Raw genomic sequence first — 24,364 nt, forward strand, 5'->3', positions numbered from 1 at the left:
AATCCAACCCAATACATATGTTACATTGTGTATTCTATTGATATTGGAGAATAAGGTGCACTTATTAATACACACAAATACCTCCCTCAGAGCCCAGCACATGTCCTCACTGTTGTAGTCAGTTCATTAAAACAAATGTTTTTGTTGTGTGTGTAGATTTTGTGTCAAATGAGTTTTACATGAATGTAGGTCTTCCAGCTATGTATCACAAAATGTACTCATATGCCGGTAAAGCCTTACATGACATAGTGTACCAGGGGGTTGCTGCATTATTTATTGTATATGGAGCAGCTCTAGCATTTTCATCTAGCTGATGTCATAACTGTCTTGTCCCTTGCTATTTATAGGAAAGGTGTCATAAATTAAACCTTGTTATCAAGAGTTGGAAAGTTGTATTAAAATGATAGAAATTATATTTTAAGGTTCTGACAAAGACAAAAAAAAGGCTGAGAGAATAGAGGGTTTTCCTTTTCTTTGCTTTCTGCTATTTTATTAAATGAAACTTGAAATTAGTAAAAAAATAGTATTTTCTTGTTTTTGGCTTGTGACACTTTCCTGTTGTAACAAAGGAATTTTTCTAATTCAGATAACATTTGAATATACAACTAATACAAGCATTTTAACAAATCCCTCTTTGACTATCTGCAAGAAATTATGTAAATGTATGAATCATCATCACAAATCTGTTATACCAAAACTTTTCTTTGCAGTTATTATATCTGGAGCTATAAACGATCTTTACCACATCCAGAGTTTCAGTAGCTTGACAAATTATATAAATGGCATCATTAAAGTAAGGCTGGTGGGGAAATGTTTGTCAACTGGACCACAGTAATGTATGATATTATGTTTTCAGATCAGAAAAATGCATCCAAATTAGTGACTTTAAAAAAAGACAGCAGCACAGCAAGCTATTACTAATTCCCTCTTTACTGTAAGTAACGTTCTAGCTGCAGAAAGCTCTTGGAGAAATTCTGGTTACACTGATGTATTTTTTCTTAAATGATAATTAATTAATTTACATTGTAAATGAGCAAAAATAACCCAATAAAACACTATTTACTTATTTTGTAAAACATTACAGAGAAGATAATGTTGCTATAGAAATTTGAAATTGTTGCATTACTCAAATGTATTAATATTACAGATTGATTAGTTTACTTCAAAGAGATTTATAAACCTAAAATCCATTGCTGACAATGTCTTTCAATTTGAAAGCGTATAATTTCCTCTCATCTGGCCTTAATTTCTCCTCCACTAAATGGGCTAAAATTAGGATGGAACGGTTATGCTGTGTACTCTAACTACAGCTTTTTCCGTGGCCAATAGAAACTCCCATCAGTCAACTACCTCCAGCCTCTCATCTTCAAAGTGACTTCCCCAGTGTCCACGTCCCCCATAAGGCCTGACATGGTTTTGGCTCCACTTCTATCCATTTAAAAGCACATGTCTGGCACTAGGTGGAGAGTTGGAAAGAAAAAATGATTGTTTTGTCACCATACCCATCCACCAAGCCCTTCACTATAATGTGCCAATCAAGTCTGTGTAAAACACCTATTCTGTCAAATATTTTCATCTCCATTGTCCCACACATTCGGCAGCTCCCTGGCAATGGTATTCTATCCCAGTGGCTCTCTCATTCCCTGCCTTCACGCTATTGTTCGCTTGTTCTATCGAGAGCTGCAGCCTCAGTGAAACTGCCTCTCAGACTATCCTGTCTGAGTCCAACGGCTTGAAGCTGCTCCCAAATTGACCATGTTTGCCTTTAAAGTCATCTGTCAGTTTACATGTCTTTTTCTGCTGCTTGAGTGCTTTGGCCTACTAAGACAACCACTACAAGTCAAACACCACCGCTAAGCAGGTGCATCTGACAGCCTCCACTCCTATGGGGGACTTAAACTGATAAAGCTTCACTCTGACATCATGGAGTGCTATGCTAAAAAGGCATCTGTTATTAAGCCGACTGAGAAGCAAGCTGTGAAGTGAAATGCTTTGGCTCTCAATACTGCATGTGTGCCTGCCTCTGTTCAGACATTAACAACAAGCCAAGTCCTACGTCTTTTTTTTAATATCTCCCAATGCAGAAATGCACTAACTGTGCTCTGCGCATATGATCAGCAGAATCTTTTTGGGGGATGGTGTCTGTGACGTCCTGGACTCATGACACAAAATTAACCTTAGTCTTAATCGCTTTGGAGGAACTTGCAGGGGAACCAATGACGCATTATGATGAAGTTAACATTGAATGCACAATACAGTGTAATGGCTAAGACACCATCTGTGTTTAGATAGCTTCAATTTCACAATGCAATTCTAGCTGCCTACGGTTTGAACTTAATATCCACAATACTTGAGGTCATGTATTTTACTTGATATTTTGATCCATGCCACATTATTCTTAAACCCCTCTAAATTAGGCAAATATTGCTACATTTGCTCAACAACATTTTTGATAGCTAGTTCAAAATGATAAAGCAAGCCCCCCGTCCCCCGTCGACCAGACGTGTAAGTAATGCTTACAAAAAGCCTAATGCCAGTGGTGTAAAGTAACTACATTTACTCAAGTACTGTACTTAAGTAACATTTTGAGTGACTTGTACTTTACTTGAGTATTTCAATTTGTTGCTAGACTTTGTTCTTCTACCCCACTACAATTCAGAGTTACATAGTGTACTTTATCTCCACTACATTTAATTAATAGCTAGTTACTTTGCAGATTTGGATATTAATGTGAAATATAGACAACACTTAAAGAGCCTGTGACACCATCCCAACAACTGTTGTGCAATGAAATATTGGGCTACTAGTAATCTCGAACCGTCAGTTTAAAAAAGAAAAAGCGATACCGTTTCGTTAAATATCAATAATTTCGAACATCGCGGGGAAATTCCTTCACTCATTTTGAAGTTTTGGGGGAAGCCGGAAGTGACGTCAATGCGGGAACGCTTCGAGAGCCAAACACGGACAAAGTGTGTTGTGTCATGCGTAGAAATGGTGAATTACTGAGTTTAGGCACGTTAATAACGTTTTAATGAAGTTGACTACAGTATATTCATATTTGTCAGTGCTTTCATGTCAATTCGGCGACATAAACATAAATGATCGTGGTGAAGATGATGATTACATTAGGATTAAAAATCGGGAGTGAGAGCTGCTGAATTTCCTCCCGTCGGATGTGATATAAAAACAAATCGATTATTTTTGTGGTTATAAACTCAAGTGGATGAAACTACATTTATTAGTGCTTTCATGTCAATTCGGCGAACATATGATACATTAAATGATGAGTGAGGATGATGATTAAAAATCGTTTGTTTGAGCCGGTCTGCATTTACTGATGAGATAACAAACCGATGCTTTTTGTAGTTGTAGTACACCAACATGGATTAAACGTGTGGTCTTTTTACCACAATGTTGGGGAAATTAATGGATAAAATGCACGGATTATTATTATTATTCCCACTCCGATCGGGACACTAGGTCCACCGTTTCCCCGCAGCGAGGCTCCCCCCGTTGACAGTTTACGTGGGCTGGGTGCAGTGGCGGACTGGCCATCGGGACGAATCCCGATGGGCCGGTACCGAAGTGGGCCGGTCGGATAAGTAACTAGCACATCCCCCATAGGCGGCGCGTGAGGCTCAGGTTTGAGAAGGCTAAATAACTTCTTTTACCTGACGCTGCCCGGCTCCGGCGTCTATAGAAAATAGATGAACTCAGTGTGCGGAGTTTAAATCTCTCAAGTCATATTACAGGATAAAGAAAATACAGTTTAAACTGCCGTATGCAGAGAAGACGCCGACGTGTCGCACTTATCATTCATATTACATCATCAATCAGATCATCGATCATATAATATCATATATTTCCTGATCTGAGTCAGCTTCTCCAGCCTCATCTGGCCGTGCAACACTCACAGTGTCACATACTGGATGCAGAAGTATTATTTTAAGCAACACATTATGTTGACGAAACACTCGAGACAAATGTAATTAAAGTCAGATCCACTCGTGTCTTAGACGTGAACGCGCTCTCAGCTGGAGAGAGAAACCCTGGCTTGATTTACCGAGTTGATAACCAGCGTCGTAGGACCGCTTAGCGAGATCTCGTTTGTTAGTTTGTTTGTTACTCAAACATATCCAGAGTCTGTTGAACTGGCTTCGTAGTACAGGGCACAGGTGGCTAGCAGCGCTAATGTCAAAGACACAGACATTATACATTATATTTGTATTTTACATCCCCCGCTCCCCCCGTTGACAATTACTAGCGGTACCGAAGTGGGCCGGTTGAGAGTCCCGGGATGATTTGTAGTCCCATTCCACCACTGGCTACATGGCCATATGATCGCCCATATTGACGCACCTCATTCCTAAACTTCTAACAGATACAACATAAACCGATCCTTCAGCCTCATATGAGCTCTCAGACACGTTCAACATTAACCTGTCCTCGCTGTCTGAGCTTGCTGCTGTGTGCGCCGTCGTGCGTTTACATCTGACTGTATATATATAAAGGTTTCCATGCAGATGCTGGGATCCTGGACGGTGCAGCTGGAGCGCTGTGCCCGCAATGACGTCACCCATCATTTGGCGGGACTTGAAGAATCCGCGAGAAGATCCAGAAAATTGTCAACATTGAAGGCAGATTAATGGTTATCAAAGTACAAATATCCAAAATCAGTTCAGTAACGGTTTTCAAGGGGACAGTATGTACTCAAATTGATGGGTTTGGATGATGGGGGAAAACCGTGTCACAGGCTCTTTAAATAATACTTTAGTTACACCTGGAGTTACATTCACAAGCTACCCTGCAGCATACAAAGTAATTCAATATAGCTGCACCTTTACCAGCTTTGATAAACACATTAATGCATTGATAATTATAATCATACATTTGGTATATTGTTCTGAAATGAGCAAATATACATAATGAGTACTTATATGTTGATGCTAACACTGTTGTACTTTTACTTGAGCAACATTTGCAATGCAGGACTTGTGCTTGTAACAACAGAGTATTACTACACTCTGGTACTTCTAATGTTGCTCTTTATACATCCATGGGTACAACTTCAGATAAAAATGAACACATAATGAAATATGACCCCCTTATCCAGAATTTAAAGTAATTCACACAGATATCTCCTTTGCTCTTATCTCTGTGTGGATACATTCAGTCAGAACAAAAGTGAAAAACAATGGCATAAAATATTATGAATATGTCGGTAGTAATAGATGTATTTCTTTTCTTTTCAGAGTGTACCAGAATGCGTAGTTTATGTTAGTATTTCTAAAAATCTCGTGGGGGAGAATCCCCCCAAACCCCCCTTCTGGGGTTGGGTTTTCAGCTTGTGTGCCTTTTTATAATACAGTTCAACTTTGATTCCATCATCTCATTAAACCTTTTTTTAAAGCATACTTTAGTTCTGTGAAGGGATATGCACTGTACTTCACCACTTTAATTAATATAATCTGCTGAAAGGCGTATATATATTACAGCACACATTTTTGTTGAATAGATTTGAGTGGTTCATAATTTCGGGTCGCGATTTATTGACAAAGGAAAAAGTGGGTCCCGAGGCCTGACCAGTTGAGAACCACTGAACTAGGGCTGAAGTCGAATAGTCCATTTAGCTTAGGAACCTTCCTAAAGGAGTGAAATGACCCGGAAGTCCCTCAGTGGCAGCCATGATAAGTGCCGTTCGAATTCTCTAGAATGATGAGAATGATAGGAAAGGAGGTTTCAAACTTCCTTTATAACCTCCTTTAGCTTACCACTGGACCTCCCTAACCGACAGGAGAAGCGAAAATGCTGCCACACAATGCCTTGCAGCCGCAGCATTTGCCGTCACTCAACAGTCGGCCGTTCACGGAAACAACCGATTATGACCAAGAAATGATATCATGAAAGTTACGGTGCTTATTAAGCATTTTAAAACGTAGGTGGTAAGTAGCCAAAGTGCTTTGTTTTGAACGTTCATCAGTATTATAATCAAAGAGAGAAATATGAACGTTACTTTTTTACTGAAATGATCAAATAAAGTCAACATCTCACAGTCTTTACTGAGCTGTGTGGGGTTTGTTCAACTTTTAAAAGATGTTTGAATGGTGATATACACAGAGATAGATGTTAAGGACTAACGTTTATAATAAATACATCTGTATTGATTTTTAAGATCTTTAGTTCATACAATCATACGTATTGGGATCATTTGTATTAATGTGAACCGGAGGGAGAGGGTGACGAGCATAAGTTTCACTTTCCTTTTTTATTTCAATTCCAACTTTGGTCATGAAGAATATGTTTCTCTGTTGTCCACGTTCATAAAGCAAAGCAGCAGCATCAGAGCACGGTGCAGAGTCTCTAGATGAGTTTACAGTAGTCCCTCGTTCTTATTAAACATCCATGTTGTAGTCCGCTGTATAGAAAACTGTGGTTTCCATAGTTTCCCCACAGCAGCAGACGCACACAATGACGTCCGCTGGCGCATCATAAACACGTCGGATAGTGAAAGTGCATTCGGATTCTCTAAAGTGCCACAGTCTCTTCTCCTAAGTCCTTTTTAATTCTCCTATCCACTATCCCTTAACCCCGTGACGTTTCACTCAGAGGTCAAGGAATAGACGATAGGGTTAGAACTTAGGAGCTGATTTTTAAACTATCCGACTGCAGCCTAGTACTTCTTCCTCCTCTGCCTAAAGCAGGGTTGCCAACTCTCACGCATCTGGCGTGTGACACACGCTTTCACTCTCAATCTCACGCTCTCACGCTGCCAAAACTATTCTCACGCCAAAAACAAGAATACCGAAGAAAAAAACGGTTTTGAAACCTTTTGTCACGTAGTGATCGTCTTCTCAATAGAGCATCTTTGATAATGTCTTCTGGCCAATCAGAATCACGATAACGACGTGGTGTTGTTGCAGGAAGTCCCGACGGAGAATACTTTTGCTGTAGTACATCTCTATATACATCGATACAACATTACGTGTTGATAGAAATCAACACGTAATGAAATAAGACCCCACGGTTTGATGATTGATAGGTGTGTGGGCTGTCTTTCATTTTGACACACAGAACAATGGGGGCTATCCACCCTTATGGATAAGGGTAGAGGAGGGAAGAGGCTGTGAATTACTTTACATTATCCACAATGTAAAGTCATTCACAGCCTCTTCCCTCTTCTCTCTGTGAGGAGCAGCAGGTTCAGCTCTCAGAACAAAGTAACACAAAACTAAAATGGCATTCATTTGTTTAATATGTCGTGAAGTAATAGATGTATTTATTTTTCTTCTCAAGAGAGTACCAGAATGTGTATTTTATGTTAGTATTTCAGAAAATCTCCTGGGGGAGAATCCCCCCAGACTCCCCTGCAAGAGTTGGGTTTTCAGCATGTCAACTCTTTCACCTGTGGGGAAATTGCAGGATTGGCTCCAGGTCGCCCTTTTTATTTACTACAAGACAAATGTGCCTTTTTATTTCATACAGTTCAATTTGAATTGAGACAGGGAAATAATCTAAACCTCACGCGTAATTACATTGCAAATACTGACTTGAGCCCCACCACTGTACATAGATTACTCAACACAGATACTCTGGAGCCGCAACTGCCGACCCGTATTGCGCATGCGCAGATCTAAGATCCAGTAGAAATGATAAAAAAGTAAAAGTCTGCTGCTTATTGTTCTACTAGGCCAACATAGAGTCAAAGAGTATATGAGAGTGAGAGTGTGTTAATTAATATATTTGGCAGTTTGGAGTAAGTCTGTAGATTTGTTTGTGTGTGTGTTTCATGTATAGGCCTCTCACGATAATTAATTTTGTTGGATGCATTTTCCCAGAAATTATTGCGATAAACGATAACATTGTCGGCACTGTTGTATGACCATTTTAGACCACTGACATAATGATAATATATAATAATAATTCAAGTACATCCTTTCAAACTGCTAGTCACATCCTCATGTAAATGGCAATTTATCGAGTTCATTTTTATTTATCGTACGATAAGTCAATTAATTGCTTATCGCGACAGGCACACAATAAAACACTGGAAACAAACATGTGTTTGACTTTCATTAGTGAATGAAACTGTGTGTCCTTTATAGTCTGCGTCCAATATTGTGTATTTGCATATATTGTATATATATCCAATATATAAAGTCCCGCTGCTGACACGATAGCAGTCATTTCGTGCACATATGTGTAATTAAACCCATGATATCAAAATCTCACTTCAGCCTATACCAAAGTTGGCAACCCTGGCCTAAGGCCTGATTTTACTTGATGAGTGCATTTGGCAGTACACTTTTCAATGCAGGGACTTATTTAAAGGATCTTAATACTCCCCCTTAGTCTAGACAAGGAAGGTCGAATGATTCGGGTTGGCCTGAAATGATCAGCTTGCACCCGTTACACAGCTATGAGGATAATGTGTGTTAGTTCAAACCGGAGAGACGTGATGTAAGGAATACATATTTATTGTTACACGTCATATGAATGAAATTATTGCCATGATAATACAACAGGAGAATGGAATGGTGTTTGGCGATTAGGCCCCGGTTTGCAGGATAATCATTCACGAGGGAAAGAACCGCTCCGATGAAATCCCCAGGGTCTATACACTGGTGGTGGTGATAAGGTGGGACTGGTGTGGTCACCTGAAATGACGGCCCAATCCCAAACACTCCCTCAACCCTACCCCTCCGTGATGGAGTGAACTCCGTCTGTAGCCACACTCGCAGCTCAACGAGGCTCCCTCCTGTCAGATGGAGGGAGTAAATACAGTGGCAAGCTTTGGGACGAACTCCCCTCTCTCCGGCAGAAACAGGAAATGTCGTAACTGTATGTAACAACGGTTTAAAATCAGCATCTCTTTGACAAAAAATGTAAATTAATAACTCAAATAAAACTCCAAAGATCTTTCATTGTGTTACTTTTTTGTAAAGCTCTTTTAGTTTTAAACCTGATGTTTATAAGCTTCTTAGTTGTTGCAACAGTCTGTAAATATACACAACTTTATAATAAAATGCACATATTTACCTTAGACTAAACACAGGGATTAATAAAAGTTCATCTTAGGTATGATCCTAAGTTAAAAAATATGAGGTTATTAACATCGCAGTTTATCAGTGGATGTTTGCTGGAACTACTTGTCCACAGCGTGTTTCCTGACGGACACACACAGCGTTGAGAACGGTCAGACAAAGACGCCCGCAGCCTTTAGAGCAGGGGTCTTCAACTAAAATTCAACGAGGTCCAGTTAGAGAAAATGTCCCCATGCAAAGGTCCGGAACATCAAAATGTCTAACTTGCTTCATGAATTAGTGTGATATATATTGAAGTGACCTGTAGCTTTATCAACGTCTGCATAATCAACAACTGACTGCCAATCAAATAAAGAAAGTACAATTCAAAAACAACAATATTTATTGTCAATTAACATTAAATACTGTGGATATGTGTAATGTTCCTCTCGGGCTGCATTTACAAATAAAATAGAGAAAATAAATAAAATAGCTTTTGAAAATATGTGCATCTTAAAAGTGCTTAATTTTAGATAAATAAAGTGTAGCAGCAGCGTGAGTGTCCCTTTTTCTTTGTTAACCGTTTCACATCATGACTTAACAGTTTCAGACGATTATAGAACAATATCAGTCTTTACACATCATAACAATTGAACAGTTTCAAAGTTTCTCTTTCTTTCCCTCTTATATTGCAGTCCCCCACTCACTTTTTTTAAATTCAGTGTGAGAATTGAGCTTGTCCTGCCAGGAGTTTGTAAATCTGGGCTGACATGGAGTCAAGTTGTACTTTTTACAGTATTACGGCTTCTACAGATGAAATTTTTTTATGGATTTTTTGTCAAAGCACTTAAGCTATTCATTGCTATCGGGATGTTAAGAGCATTCCATGGAATATAACAAAAAGTGTATCTCGAGCCGGTTTCTGAAACTTACCTACCCCACCTTTAAGTTAAAAATCAAGGGTTTTTATTATTATTTACAGCAGGGGTGGGGAACCTTTTTCCTTTCAATTTGTACAATATCCTCCGAGGGTCGTACACATTATTGAACTCAACCTTTGCTTAAAATATTGAAGTTAAAAGCATCAATCTGGTACACTTTGAGAGCAACATTAAGAGATCTATGGATACATCTCTCAACATCCATATGAAACAGAACTGTAAGCATATTTTTCTTTTTGGATATTTTACAAATCACTCCCCTTTTAAACTCTATTCTTGTTATTTTTAACAACTTTTTTGTTACTGTCTCATTAATTTAGTCTCATTAATAACTATAATGACCATATCAAGGTGTGCCTTAACCTCACTGAGCTGAGGATATTTGAGCCTCTCAGGAGATAGCTCTCTTCCACCTGGTTGTAGAAAAGCTCTTTAAATTCGTTAGCATAGCTAGCTAACCAGATGCTAATAACAACAGATCGCCACTGTGTTTACAACTAAAGACACAGCCACGCAAACACTGCGGCATGTGTACGGCTCCTTATGGATTATTATCCTTATATGCAATATTTTAAGGGCTGGAGCGGCGTTCCGGTGCTCAGCACTCCTTTCAGACGAGACATATACCACGTGAAGACAGGTTACGCTCGTGTTGTGTTCAAGGAACCTGTCCTTGGCCAGGAAAAACAGGTACTCGCTTGTTTAATTATTTTTGCGGTCTATATTTCTTCTTCTTTTGTGAAGTGAGAAGTTGTCCGTCAGTCGAAAACTCTTCGGTTCTCCACGAATTACACAAGTCACCCAAATCAGCGTTAAAAAAGCGGGAGGCGCCGAAAAATCCCCTATTAATGTATTGATTATAGCTCGGGTCCGTATAGGTCGGCGTCTGGGTCCGGATCCGGACCGCGGTCCGCCTGTTGCCGACCCCTGCTTTAGAGCGAAGCGAGGCGGCGCATTTGCTCTCCACGAGCTGCGGAAGCGAAATGCTTGATGGGAAACGGCTCGCTGGTATCTCGAGCTGAGCGCTGGTGGTTTTTACCACGTGCTGCTGATGAAACTCTCCAATTGGCTGGCAAAAGTTTGTTGTTGTTTTGTGTCAGTTTTACGTCGCCACATCCATTCCCATTGTTCATCATTGTTCCACAATGTTTATCATCATGAAATTAATATCTATATATTTTATACTATACTGCTTACCGTTTTCATACTTTATATATCTTAGCATATTCATACACACTGTTCATACTGCTCACAGGCTGATATCTAGTGTATTCATACCCAAATGTTTATTCATCATTCAATTCATTCTATATTTTATTCTGTAGATTGTGTGCATTACTTTCCACTTCACTGCTTGTTGCACCTGGTTAGAAGCTAAACTGCATTTCGTTGTCTCAGTACCTGTAATATGTGCAATAACAATAAAGTTTCTCTTTAAGTTAAACCAAATCATTTGTTTGGGAATGGGCCGACAACTGACAGGGAGGAAGAGCAGGCATTTAAGGAATTTAGCATGTGCAGCAATTGGCTGCTGAGGGGTGACGCCCTCGTATTTAATGAGGGGGGAAGGGAGCAATAGAGTGACGTGTAACTCATTGTTAGGTCTTTCTTATTGAATTTGCGCTAAAGCTTTCATTAGTCACCTTCTGGTGGTGGCACTGGCAGTGGAGCTCTCCCGTTCTAGAACTGTCTCAAACGGCTTCGGTCTGAAGCCCCGTGCACGAGCCCGTGGATAGTCGGCGTGTCACCAGCAGTAAGCAAATCACGCGAGACTCAAACTGCAGTTTGAACGTTAGAGTTAACTGTTTCGGTTTCATTTGTCATTTTACGTGGCTCCATAGCTAGGTTACTTTGTAATATATACTGCGGTCCGACGAGGAAGATACATTGCTAAAAACAGTGGAGATGTAAGTCTTGGGCTTAATATTTAGTCGTCAACGGTGTTGCTAAGTAGCTTAACAGTCTTGGTAACCAGCTAGTATTAAAGCTAACAGCTAATAACACGAGTTAGCCTCAGCCGGGCTACTAGATGACTGTCAAGACATCGTTAAAGCCAACGACAGCTAACTTTATCAAGCCTTGTGTTACGTGGCATCATTGTGTTCCAGAATATATAAACCTCTAGTTAAGTCTGTCTTAATCCGCTTAAAGCCAAACCGTAAGCTAGCAGGCTAATGCCAACCAAGGAAATATGAATGTTAGCACTGGAAAAGCGTGGTGTCACGATTATCTCTGAAGACTTTACTTGAGTTAATTTAAGCTAACACCACTTTAAAAACACCTGTCAGCGAAACGTTTAGCACACGCTGCCTGCCTTCTTCGAATCAAATGTGGTCCTCACTGGTTTTAATAATAAACCATAACGTACTTGCCTCCCTAAATATGATAATCTGTGATATATGTGCACTGTTTGTAATAACATGCTAGCAGGGGATCCTTTTTGATTGAAGGGCATAGTTTGTTTTATAGGAAGCAGTCATTATTGTAAAGTGAAGATGTGCATAGGACTACAGAGGCTCTTATGCTAATCTGGAATGAATGAGTGTCGCTTTCGTCAACGTGATCTTACATTTATATGTGGACCACCCTCTGGCTGTGAAATACGACACCGACCTACTTTTTCAATAAACTACACGCTTTAACTGTTTTATTGATTACCATGTCAGATTGGAAGAATCATGGGTGATATTGGTTTATATAATTGACAACTCATTCCGTTTTTTTTCTCGTTGTCTTCAGGCAGCCTGCAGCAGCCAAGTGGTATGACAGACGTGACTCTGTGTTTGTAGACTTCTGCGTAGAGGACAGTAAAGATGTAAAAATACATTTTAAAAAGTCCAAATTTGAATTCAAGTAAGTACAAACATATTCCTATGAGGTTAATGATGCTTTTTGGAATCACGTCCTTGATCTGTACTGTAGTGTATTCCAGTGGCGAACCGTGTCTATCACAACTGGACCTTCTGTAGACACACCCTCCGCCCCTCCAAACGTACGCTCTCATTCAGTGCAACGGCCAGGGCATTCGATCAAGGATGTAGAATACCTTGGTTGAAGGACAAGATCTGATTGGTTGCTTTCTTTTCTAACACAAAACCACTGAAATGCGTAGTGCATGGTCCGAGAAGGACAAACAAATCAACGTAACACTGTAATATTACAGATCATCAACACAGATACCATTCTCATTTATTCATTTTATATACATTTTATTTATATAATTAAATCGATTTTTTTGTTTGTTTTATCTGAGTGTTCCAGGGTATTCTCTGAATACCTTGAAGGCTCTGACGGTTCGCCACTGGTGTATTCATGATGACAATCAGAATTGTTGGCGTTTTTAAAGGATATCTCATGAACTCTTTTCACCTTACAGCTGCGTCAGTGGAACAGATAATATCAAACAAGAGAACTCAGTGGACCTGTTCGGGGAGATTGACCCCAAAGTAAGTTTGTCAGCACAGTAGACGTAGTTGCAGTTCCCTACATATCTGATTCTTTCAAAGCCTTCATCAAACTCTCTCTGTTCCACACAGGAGTCTAAATACAGGCGCACTGACAGGTCTGTGTTGTGTTGTTTACGAAAAGTGGAGGCTGGGAAATCATGGCCACGTCTTACAAAAGAAAAGTCAAAGGTAACTTTCATTCTTTAGAAAAACTAAAGAAAAAAACTTGTGGCAATACGGTTAGCTCACCTGTTGGGGCAGCGACCCATTGAAGCGTCCTCACTGCATGGGCCTGGGTTTAGAATCCAACTTTGATCATGGGTTCGTGCTTGGAAATGCTTGGAAATTTGACGTGGTGTTTCAAGGTTGGGAAAAGTGCTTGAATTTGGGGATGGTGCTTGAAATTGAGATAAAGTGCTTGAAAATGTAAAGGCTTTTACTTTTACAATAAATTGCTGAATGGATAGTTTTGCTTTTTAGATTAAAAGAAAATAATTGCTTCGCTTCTACATAAAAACAGCTCCGCTGCGGCCTTCCCGCGCTATGCGCGCGACCTGCAAGTGTTTGTGTTACGTGTGACCTGGGCATTCTGATTGAGTGTAGATGACAGTATGCCAGGAGGGTTGCAGTTTCAACGATGCGTTGGCTAGCAGAAGACAAATACAAGCCATTGGCTAAGATGAGGGTCAAGCCCACGAGTAGCCCTCCTGCAAAGTTTGCAAAAATAACGATGCGAGAGTCTTGCGCTGACGAGCCACATGAAAGGTAGGCCGTAGTAGAGCATTTTAGATAGGCTAACGTTGCATGTTACGTTTGTTTAAGCTAACGTTAGCGAGCTGAATAGCGAACTCGATTGAGGGATAATAATAATGCAGGGGACAATCATTTCAGACGGAGCGTACCTATGTTATGTGCATTACAGTCACCATCGTGTGGTGTTCAGAGGATGAAGCACTCACGGCATTTCGTGTTATAGTCAAGAAATATAATCTATTGATTCGACACAGAGCGATTTTTGAAAGCAATGTATTTCTACTGGTAGTATGTTTGGTGCCTAAACCAAATGTGGACTTGATCTATCGAAATTAGTCACATTGACCCGAAGACAACATTTTCGTTTGTATTACTGGTCTGGGGGGGACAGCTCGTGAGTGTGTGTGGTGTATTTTTGCGTTTGTATACCGGGGGAAGGGAGGAAAAAAAACCCCCAATTACAAGAAACACCAGCTGTTGTTATGCCTGCCTGTGATGTTAAATTACTCCGTTCTCTGCTTGGTAATTATGCCGAAGCTTCAACGTGGTATTTATCATCTGAATTTGCTTGAAACAAGTTTAATATTCTGAAAGCCAAGACTTTGTTTATTTGAAAACAGATAAAAACAAACTGTTTCTTTATATAAAATTGAAGTAAAAACTACATTTTGCTTTAATCCCATGTAATTGTAGAATGAACACAGTCTTCCTTTGAAGAAGTATAAGTCAGGTGTCTGAGTAGTCAACATTACCTACAAATCATTGTACACATTGTACATATTATTTTCCACTTGTTACCATTGTGAGTCTATTTTTATGCAGCTCTGCGTGATTTTGTGGCTACAATTCAGGCTAATACGCTACCAGAGGTGGAATAAGTACTCAGATATTGTACTTGAGTAAAAGTACAAGTACTCAGATCTTGTAGTGAAGTTATAAGTACTCAGATCTTGTACTTAGTAAAAGTAGAAGTACCAGAGTGTAGGAATACTCTGTCACAGTAAAAGTCCTGCATTCAAAATGTTCCTCAAGTAAAAGTAGAAAAGTATTATCATCAAAATATAGTTAAAGTAGCGACAGTCGTTGTGCAGATTGGTCCATTTCAGAATAATATATATGATATGTTTTATAATGATTGATCATTAAAGTGTTCTCAAAGCTGGTAAAGGTGCAGCTAGTTTGAATGACTTTGTAGACTGCAGGGTAGCTTGTGAATTTACTCCAGGTGGAACTAAAGTCTGATTTAACACTTGATTATATTTCACATCATTCATCCACATCTGTAAAGTAACTAAAGGGATTAAATACATGTAGTGGAGGAAAAGTACACCATTTACCTCTGACTTATGTTCACTGCCAACCGAAAAGTACCTCAAAAATAGTAATCAATAATGTATTGAAAAGTTATTTGGCTGATTGTTTTATATTGGCACCGACAGGTTATATGGGAGGCCCATATACAGATAATGTACAGATCACTAATTTTGAAATATTAAACTTAGTTTTCTTTTCTTTAATTTTTCATCCTCATGTAGAAGGCTATCACGAAACACACATTTGGTTGTTTATAGCATAAAGAACATCTGATTTAATGTGAGGTAGGGAAATCATCATTTGAGTATGTGTATATAAATATGTAATTTACAACAGCTGTAAGATGCTTGAAAAGCTGGAAAATGCACCTTGAAAATGCTTGAAAAGTGCTTGAATTTGACTTTGAAAAGGTGTAAGAACCACGTTTGATGCAATCTTTCACTCTGTTCTCCTGAAATGTCCTTTTTAAAAGTCTTGAATTTGATGTTTAAGAAGGTGTGTAAACACTGTTAAAATAGTTCAAGCATGGCAATTCTTCGTTCTAACAATGGTAATATAGCACTGAGTTAAAAGCTTGTTTAATATCAACCTAATAAATGAATGGCTACAATGCTACTTGGAGTGTACAGACATCTGCCAGACACTTTTTTTGTGAAAATAAATGTGAGGAACTGCACCTTGATTCGGATCAATGTAGACACAGCCAGTAGTTTGTGACCCTGTTGACAAGCAACCATAATCAAAAACAAACTGCCTGGAGGAGATAATAAAAATGATTACCTGTTGTGAACATTGCGGTATATATCTTCTCTTAGTGCAACTGGCTGAGTGTGGACTTCAATAATTGGAAAGACTGGGAGGAGGACTCAGACGTGGACTTGTCAAGTTTTGACAAATTCTCAGAGGTAAGCACAGTGAATAAAGTGGGAGTACGTCCAGGTTTACTGTGGTGGTGACATAATGATTTCGGTCTCCTGTGCAATTCTCTAGATGAACACAATGGGAGGAGATGATATACCTGATTTAGATGGTGCAGAAGAAGAGGTATGTATGTTAGTACAAAAAGTACTTTTTATATGCTTCATATCTATTACAGCAACAGATGTTTTGTTTAAAGTCATTTTAACAAAGTGAAATGTACCATCTGCAGTGTATGACAATTTGTCTTTCATTGTTTTTGTTTTGCAGCATGAATCTGCAGACAGCGACGATGAAAGTAAGTACTATTCTGAAAGAGCTATCTGTTCAATTGTAATCGGTAGTCACTTATCCCATAGGATAACAAATATTACTGTCATGCATCTGTTAAGTAGGCTATAAAATGTTTGGGGGGGAAATGATATGAAAGCCAATGTAGGATGTTATTAAGTTTCGACGGGCTTTCATTTTGATTGCTGTTCTTACTGGAGTATGAATTGTATTCAATCAAAAATGGCTTCTATTAGGGGTTACGTAAGAGCTGGTTAACTTTTGCATGAATTCCGAAATTGGTATGTTTAGTGAGTTTGAATATCCTGAACTCCATCCAAAAAATAAGACGTGATTTTGTCATGGTGTCATCATTTGTATTTCATTTCTTAAGTACTTCCTGTTATAACTTGATTTTGTCCTGCGTTTGTTGTATATTACAATCATAAATAGTTGAGTTTAAGATTTAAATCTGATCAAAATGTTGTCTCTTTTCCAGAAATGCCTGACCTTGAGTAGAAGAATATGGCCGCCACCTCAGTAGCTATCAAAGCAAGTTTAAAGTCTGTTGAAGAGAGAGACAAGAGATAAGTTGGCAGCCATGTTGGAGAAGGGACCTCCTCTCTTAACGCAGTTTCCAAAGTGAAGCCCCTCCAGGTAGAGATGGTTGGATTCTGACATGCACAGGAGTCCATGGTGACATTCAGTGCTGTGCTTTGCTGTTCTGTTCTGCATGGACAATTCTGTTCAAATGACATTGTTATTGTTCTTAAATGACTGTAATGGGATGTGCTGATGTCTTACACTTTCTCTCTCTGTTTATTAGCGTGGGGCTGTGAATTGTGATTTGTAATAAAGAAAAAGAAAAAATACCTATTTTCCAAAACTTAGATTTTTTTAATGATAGAATCCCCCTTGTAATGTTTAATTTGTAAAATGCACTTATTTTATTTGTTAATTTAAGATGCAGGAGTTCCGCTTCAAATGGGTTTACAAATGTATGCCAATATCTGCAAATATTTAACAATTTAATTTTAAAACATATTCAGATATATAAAAAACACAGATGTTGGTGCAACTAAAAGCTTGTGTTGAGATTATAATAGTAGAGTGGTGCATTTTCGCAAATGATCAAATCTTAGCTAAGCGTTTTCTATGCCAGTTTAAGTACATTGCCCATTGTAGCTGATACAATATTAACTTTCTTCCATATGCATACTGAGGTGAGGGCAGAAATCCTATGTAGTCTACCAAGAGTTTCCCCAATTACTTTAAACAATACAGGTTCTGAATGTTTGTTTATCAGATACACTAGATTTTTGCTTTGGAGACTTGTGTGTTTGGTTGAAAACGTGCTGAACATTTGCGTTTATATTACTTTTAGGCTTGGGAGTTTTGGTATACATTTCTAATAAACAGTTTCAGATTGTTGAACACAAAGCCTTAATATTTTCACTTCATGTGTCTAACTCTTTGGTCTGCTGAAACCTTGTGTTCACTTTCAAATGAAATATTGAACTGTGCCTCATTCTTGCATTGGAGTAACTCCGGTTGGAGCCAGTATAAAAAGGGAAAATTACTTATTGTATACAATTACAAATAGCTTCTTCAATATACGTAAGACAATGTGAGCAATAAATGAATAGTCTTCAAACAAATTGCCATGAAACCGTTTGTAACCACTTGGGAGTGCCACTCTCATTTGTCTTTAGTGTTACACAGAGTATTTCCAAACGTAGGGAAATGGAAGCATGAATTTCCTTTATGGTTAGGATTTTCCGTGTGTTTTGTTTTGTAATTTTTCAAAACATAGCATCGGTAGAAGATAATTCCCTCGAAAGCGAAGAGGCCACCTCTTAATTTGGGGATGTTTTTTGGATCTGGTATTAAGAGATAATCCATCCGTAATAAAGGTCATAATTATTCATGAGCAGGAGAACTGTAGATGGTGGAGAAGATGCTTCATTTGTGGATTATTGTTGTCAATTTAAAGAGTTGAACATAAATATCACTTGCTGAGGGTTTTTACATCGACCCCTCTGAAGTCTGGTTAATACTATGTGTTTTCTGCAATACATGTTTTCCCCACTGTGAGGCGAGATCAGGCCAGAGCTTCTACCTCAGTGTGAGATGTTTAGGGGCTTTATGTTATTGTGTATGTGTCAGCAGTCTGGACCCAGGGAACAGGAAAATACAATGCATGCACCTTTTCAACATCCTCCCCTGTAAAACTGAACTGTGGGATTAAACCCACAAAAGGTGGTTTACCACTGACTGCGGGAGTCATGAGAAGGACATAATACTCATCACAATAGAGGTGCACCTGCACCAACTGGCAAACCAATAAACGGTCAGAATCAGGACAACAGGATAAACACTATTATCAAAACGCTATTTCTTTCTCATAATATGATGGTGGTACATTATGTTCTCTTTGTTTCCATGTTGTTAGAGAAATCTTTCAAACGTCAGGCTGCCATGAGAGTGAATTGAGAAAGCACATTAGCACAACTTCCAAATTGACCTACATCTTTGTTGGTATATACAGTATTTATAGTCTTCTGATACCATTCAATCACAACACAGATTCAATAGTGATTGCAAGACAAACAGACTATAGAAACCAGCAGAAACGGTTGCTGCCAGCGTTTTGTCTCTATGCGTGAAAGGAGAAAAGCAGTGTGAGCTCAGCATATTCCTTTCAGAGGGCTGTGGCCGGCCCTGGTCAGCAGGATGCTCCAGTGCAGAAGCTCAATGCCAGGCCAGCTCTCCCTTCTTCCTCTCCCAACGTGGATTTTCCAGCGCTTTATCCGACCTGAGCTTCCGAACCTGTTCAGCACACACACAAACAAAGTAAAACTGTGCCTAATCAGTTATGCTGCCACCGACCTCATTTGTACCAATCGAGAGCACAACACGTTGCTTGTACTTTGGTGATCACCGTTTTTATTGGAGTAAATGTGAACTGTTCATTGCAGAGAAAACAATAAAAAGAAAATCCATGGAAAATCAGTAGTTGGGCCCTGACATCAATCCTGTGCTTGTAAAAATATAAAACATAAGTGTAAATTAAGCAAAACTCCCTCTGCACTCAACTTCTACCGGCTCGCAGGTTACGCACATGCCCACTGTTCTTATATGTTCAGGTTTCAAGGTCCGTCCAGGGCTAATGTTCAGTGGTGTTATGAATAAGGTTTTTCTACCACTGACCTTTAATCCTGACATAAGTAGTGAAATCAATCAATTAAAAAATATCATCGATGGTACTCTATTGGATTTGAAAGGCCCAAGAAAAAATAATGAGATGAGTCAAAGCATTTGACATTTTGCTTTCTTCTCTGTCCTCCCGCATATAACTTCAACCTGACATCTCAATTTCAGAAGTACCCCTTAAACTGCAGTGTGTTATAGCTTTATCTTTATAGATGAATGACATTATCAAGTGTTGACTATTTCCTTTTAAACCTGTGACCCGTTGAGGCAGACGAAGGGTTAAATGATTTTGTTTTGATCTGTAGTATTGTGTGCATGCCCCTCCCCTGGCCCTGGTGGGGCTGCTGTGGCCCCTGGGCTGTTATAAAAAGGCCTCTGAGCTCACCCTGCTCTGGTAAAGAGGCTGAATGTCTGCAGGACATGCTTAACGTCTGTCTGTCTATGTTCTTCTACTAAAACCAGCGGGGTTGGCCCATAGATGCACAGAGACTGGCAAATTGCTTCACTCAGGAGCTCTCTATGACAGAAATCAGAATTTAAAACAGCAGATTGTTCACAGTTACATGTTGAGCAGTTAACTTGTTGTTGCATTTAGCTTTAGCAAGGCAGCTTCAGTTTGAGAGCAAATTATTTTCATTTGCTCTGTTTTTTATAGATTTCAAACACAGTCACTGTTTTGGAGAGAGTTCCTCTCCTTTTAGGTGACTAGGTAGATTTTCTCCTGACTTTTCATCCCTCCATTGCTTAGAGGTCGCTTTTTGAACCTTTGCACCATGTGGGAGTTCAAGTCCATGTCATTCTGGCGCGCTGTATTTGCCGAGTTCTATGGCACCATGTTCTTCGTATTCTTTGGGCTGGGGGCAGCCCTCCGCTGGACCACGGGGCCCCTTAATGTTCTTCATGTTGCCTTTTGCTTTGGGCTGGCGGCTGCCACCCTCATCCAGTCCATCGGCCACATCAGTGGAGGACACATCAACCCAGCTGTTACCTTTGCCTACCTGATTGGCTCTCAGATGTCGCTGTTCCGCGCTTTCTTCTACATCGTGGCCCAGTGTCTCGGCGCACTGGCCGGTGCTGCCGTGCTCTACGGGGTCACCCCGACCAACATGAGGGGCAACCTGGCCCTCAACACGGTAAGATCACCTGCCACTGCAACACCACATTAATTATAGGTTCTGACTCCTGTATTACAAATCTTAAAAAAAAGTTCACATACACTTAAATATTAAGATACTTAATTATTTATGACAATTTAAGTATTGCTTGTACACAGAACATTATTTGCCAATTCTGCCTGAAAATGTAATCGACCAATCACAATGTGTATACAATAATGTAATAGTATCTGATTGAACAAAGAACATAAGTATTTTTAATGAATGCACACATAAATGTTACCTTTTATTCCTCTGGTCTTTCAGCTGCAGCCAGGAATCAGCCTGGGCATGGCCACCACGATGGAGGTGTTCCTCACCCTGCAGCTTGTCGTGTGCGTATTTTCTGTGACTGATGAGAGGCGCAATGGACGCCTGGGCTCTGCTGCCCTGGCCATCGGCTTCTCTGTGCTCATGGGCCATCTTCTCGGGGTAAGCACCAACAGGGAGACTCACTGAGTTCATCCAAGAATGTGACTGTTGTATCCTTTCACACAAGCAGTCCAAACTCTAAACTACTCTTGCTGTCTTTCACTTAGATGTACTACACTGGAGCTGGAATGAACCCAGCAAGGTCCTTCGCCCCTGCTGTCATGGTCAGGAACTTTGTCAACCACTGGGTAAGATGATCTGTAAATTTTACACGTACACTTACTGTGACATCTACAAAAACACTAATACATGTTGTCTTTGCTGTTAATTGCAGGTGTACTGGGTTGGACCTATGATTGGAGCTGCCTTGGGTGCTCTGGTGTACGACTTCATACTCTCTCCCCCGTGTGCGCAACCTCTCCGAAAGGCTCGCTACACTGAAGGGCATCCGGCCCCCAGAGGCTGAGGGCCAGCAGGAGAACAGGGGGGATCCCATCGAGCTCAAGACACAGGCCCTATAAGCCTGGAGAAGAAGATTGGCTTTCTGACCTCCCCATCCCTCACCCCAATATCTGCACCCTCAGTTCCCGGTCCATCCTTAGCCCATTCAGCATTTCCGCGCACTTACCTCCTCCCCGCCTTCACACATGCTCACACGCATCCCAGACACCTTTGTTATCCTTGTTCTGCATCCAGAACTGGACCTACTGAATTACAGTGAAGCGGAACCCGAAGCCCTGACAATCTCGTCTGATTTCACCTCCACCCACCCACCCTCCTCCTCCTCTTCCTTTTCATTCCTCCTCCTCGTTTATATCATTGACAACTCATTCCGTTTTTTTTTCTCGTTGTTCAGGCAGCCTGCAGCAGCCAAGTGGTATGACAGACGTGACTCTGTGTTTGTAGACTTCTGCGTAGAGGACAGTAAAGATGTAAAAATACATTTAAAAAGTCCAAATTTGAATTCAAGTAAGTACAAACATATTCCTATGAGGTTAATGATGCTTTTTGGAATCACGTCCTTGATCTGTACTGTAGTGTATTCCAGTGGCGAACCGTGTCTATCACAACTGGACCTTCTGTAGACACACACCCTCCGCCCCTCCAACGTACGCTCTCATTCAGTGCAACGGCCAGGGCATTCGATCAAGGATGTAGAATACCTTGGTTGAAGGACAAGATCTGATTGGTTGCTTTCTTTTCTAACACAAAACCACTGAAATGCGTAGTGCATGGTCCGAGAAGGACAAACAAATCAACGTAACACTGTAATATTACAGATCATCAACACAGATACCATTCTCATTTATTCATTTTATATACATTTTATTTATATAATTAAATCGATTTTTTTTGTTTGTTTTATCTGAGTGTTCCAGGGTATTCTCTGAATACCTTGAAGGCTCTGACGGTTCGCCACTGGTGTATTCATGATGACAATCAGAATTGTTGGCGTTTTTAAAGGATATCTCATGAACTCTTTTCACCTTACAGCTGCGTCAGTGGAACAGATAATATCAAACAAGAGAACTCAGGGACCTGTTCGGGGAGATTGACCCCAAAGTAAGTTTGTCAGCACAGTAGACGTAGTTGCAGTTCCCTACATATCTGATTCTTTCAAAGCCTTCATCAAACTCTCTCTGTTCCACACAGGAGTCTAAATACAGGCGCACTGACAGGTCTGTGTTGTGTTGTTTACGAAAAGTGGAGGCTGGGAAATCATGGCCACGTCTTACAAAAGAAAAGTCAAAGGTAACTTTCATTCTTTAGAAAAACTAAAGAAAAAAACTTGTGGCAATACGGTAGCTCACCTGTTGGGGCAGCGACCCATGAAGCGTCCTCACTGCATGGGCCTGGGTTAGAATCCAACTTTGATCAGGGTTCGTGCTTGAAATGCTTGAAATTTGACGTGGTGTTTTCAAGGTTGGGAAAGTGCTTGAATTTTGGGAATGGTGCTTGAAATTGAGATAAAGTGCTTGAAAATGTAAATGCTTTACTTTTACAATAAATTGCTGACTGAATAGTTTGCTTTTTAGATTAAAAGAAAATAATTGCTTCGCTTCTACATAAAACAGCTCCGCTGCGGCCTTCCCGCGCTATGCGCGCGACCTGCAAGTGTTTGTGTTACGTGTGACCTGGGCATTCTGATGAGTGATAGATGACTGTGTGCCAGGAGGTTGCGTTTCAACGAGCGTTGGCTAGCAGAAGACAAATACAAGCCATGGCTAAGACGAGGGTCAAGCCCACGAGTAGCCTCCTGCAAAGTTTGCAAAAATAACGATGCGAGAGTCTGCGCTGACGAGCCACATGAAAGGTACGCCGTAGTAGAGCATTTTAGATTAGGCTAACGTTGCATGTTACGTTTGTTTAAGCTAACGTTAGCGAGCTGAATAGCGAACTCGATTGAGGGATAATAATAATTGCAGGGGACAATCATTTCAGAGGAGCGTACCTATGTTATGTGCGTTACAGTCGCCATCTGTGGTGTTCAGAGGATGAAGCACTCACGGCATTTCGTGTTATAGTCAGAAATATAATCTATTGATTCGACACAGAGCGATTTTGAAAGCAATGTATTTCTACTGGTGGTATGTTTCGTGCCTAAACCAAATGTGACTTGCTCTATCGAAGTCACATTGACCCGAAGACACACGTCTGTATTACTGGTCTGGGGGAAGCTCGCGAGTGTGTGTATTATTGCGTTTGTGTCCCGGGGAAACACTTGTAGAAAACACCGGCTGTTGTTATGCTTGCTGTGATGTTACATTAGTCCGTTCTCCGCTTGTAATTATGCCGAAGCTTCAAAGTTGTATTTATCATCTGAATTTGCCGAAACAAGTTTAATATTCTGAAAGCCAATACTTTGTTTATTTGAAAACAGATGAAAACAAACTGTCTTTTATATAAAATTGAAGTAAACTACATTTTGCTTTAATCCCATGTAATTGTAGAATGAACACAGT

General features: G+C 40.0%; 1 protein-coding gene and 1 pseudogene across 1 annotated transcript; both read left to right on the plus strand.

Moving 5' to 3' along the window:
• Positions 1-11,641: 11,641 nt before the first annotated feature.
• LOC117449581 (prostaglandin E synthase 3-like) lies at positions 11,642-18,109 on the plus strand. Its single transcript, XM_034087341.2, has 8 exons — positions 11,642-11,868; positions 12,701-12,814; positions 13,338-13,407; positions 13,498-13,596; positions 16,290-16,379; positions 16,465-16,518; positions 16,663-16,690; positions 17,162-18,109. Coding segments are annotated over exons 1-8 (477 nt in total). The 5' UTR covers positions 11,642-11,866; the 3' UTR covers positions 17,182-18,109.
• Positions 18,110-20,648: 2,539 nt separating this feature from the next.
• Positions 20,649-21,922, plus strand: LOC117449580 (lens fiber major intrinsic protein-like; annotated as a pseudogene).
• Positions 21,923-24,364: the final 2,442 nt, after the last annotated feature.

The sequence above is a fragment of the Pseudochaenichthys georgianus genome, chromosome 7, assembly GCF_902827115.2.
Source record: "Pseudochaenichthys georgianus chromosome 7, fPseGeo1.2, whole genome shotgun sequence".
Taxonomy (NCBI): domain Eukaryota; kingdom Metazoa; phylum Chordata; class Actinopteri; order Perciformes; family Channichthyidae; genus Pseudochaenichthys; species Pseudochaenichthys georgianus.

Excerpts from the sequence above, each read along its gene's own strand:
- LOC117449581 (XM_034087341.2), top strand. Across the intron at positions 13,597-16,289 it reads TTACAAAAGAAAAGTCAAAG|TGCAACTGGCTGAGTGTGGA; the intron begins GTAACTTTCATT and ends ATCTTCTCTTAG. Across the intron at positions 16,691-17,161 it reads TGCAGACAGCGACGATGAAA|AAATGCCTGACCTTGAGTAG; the intron begins GTAAGTACTATT and ends TCTCTTTTCCAG.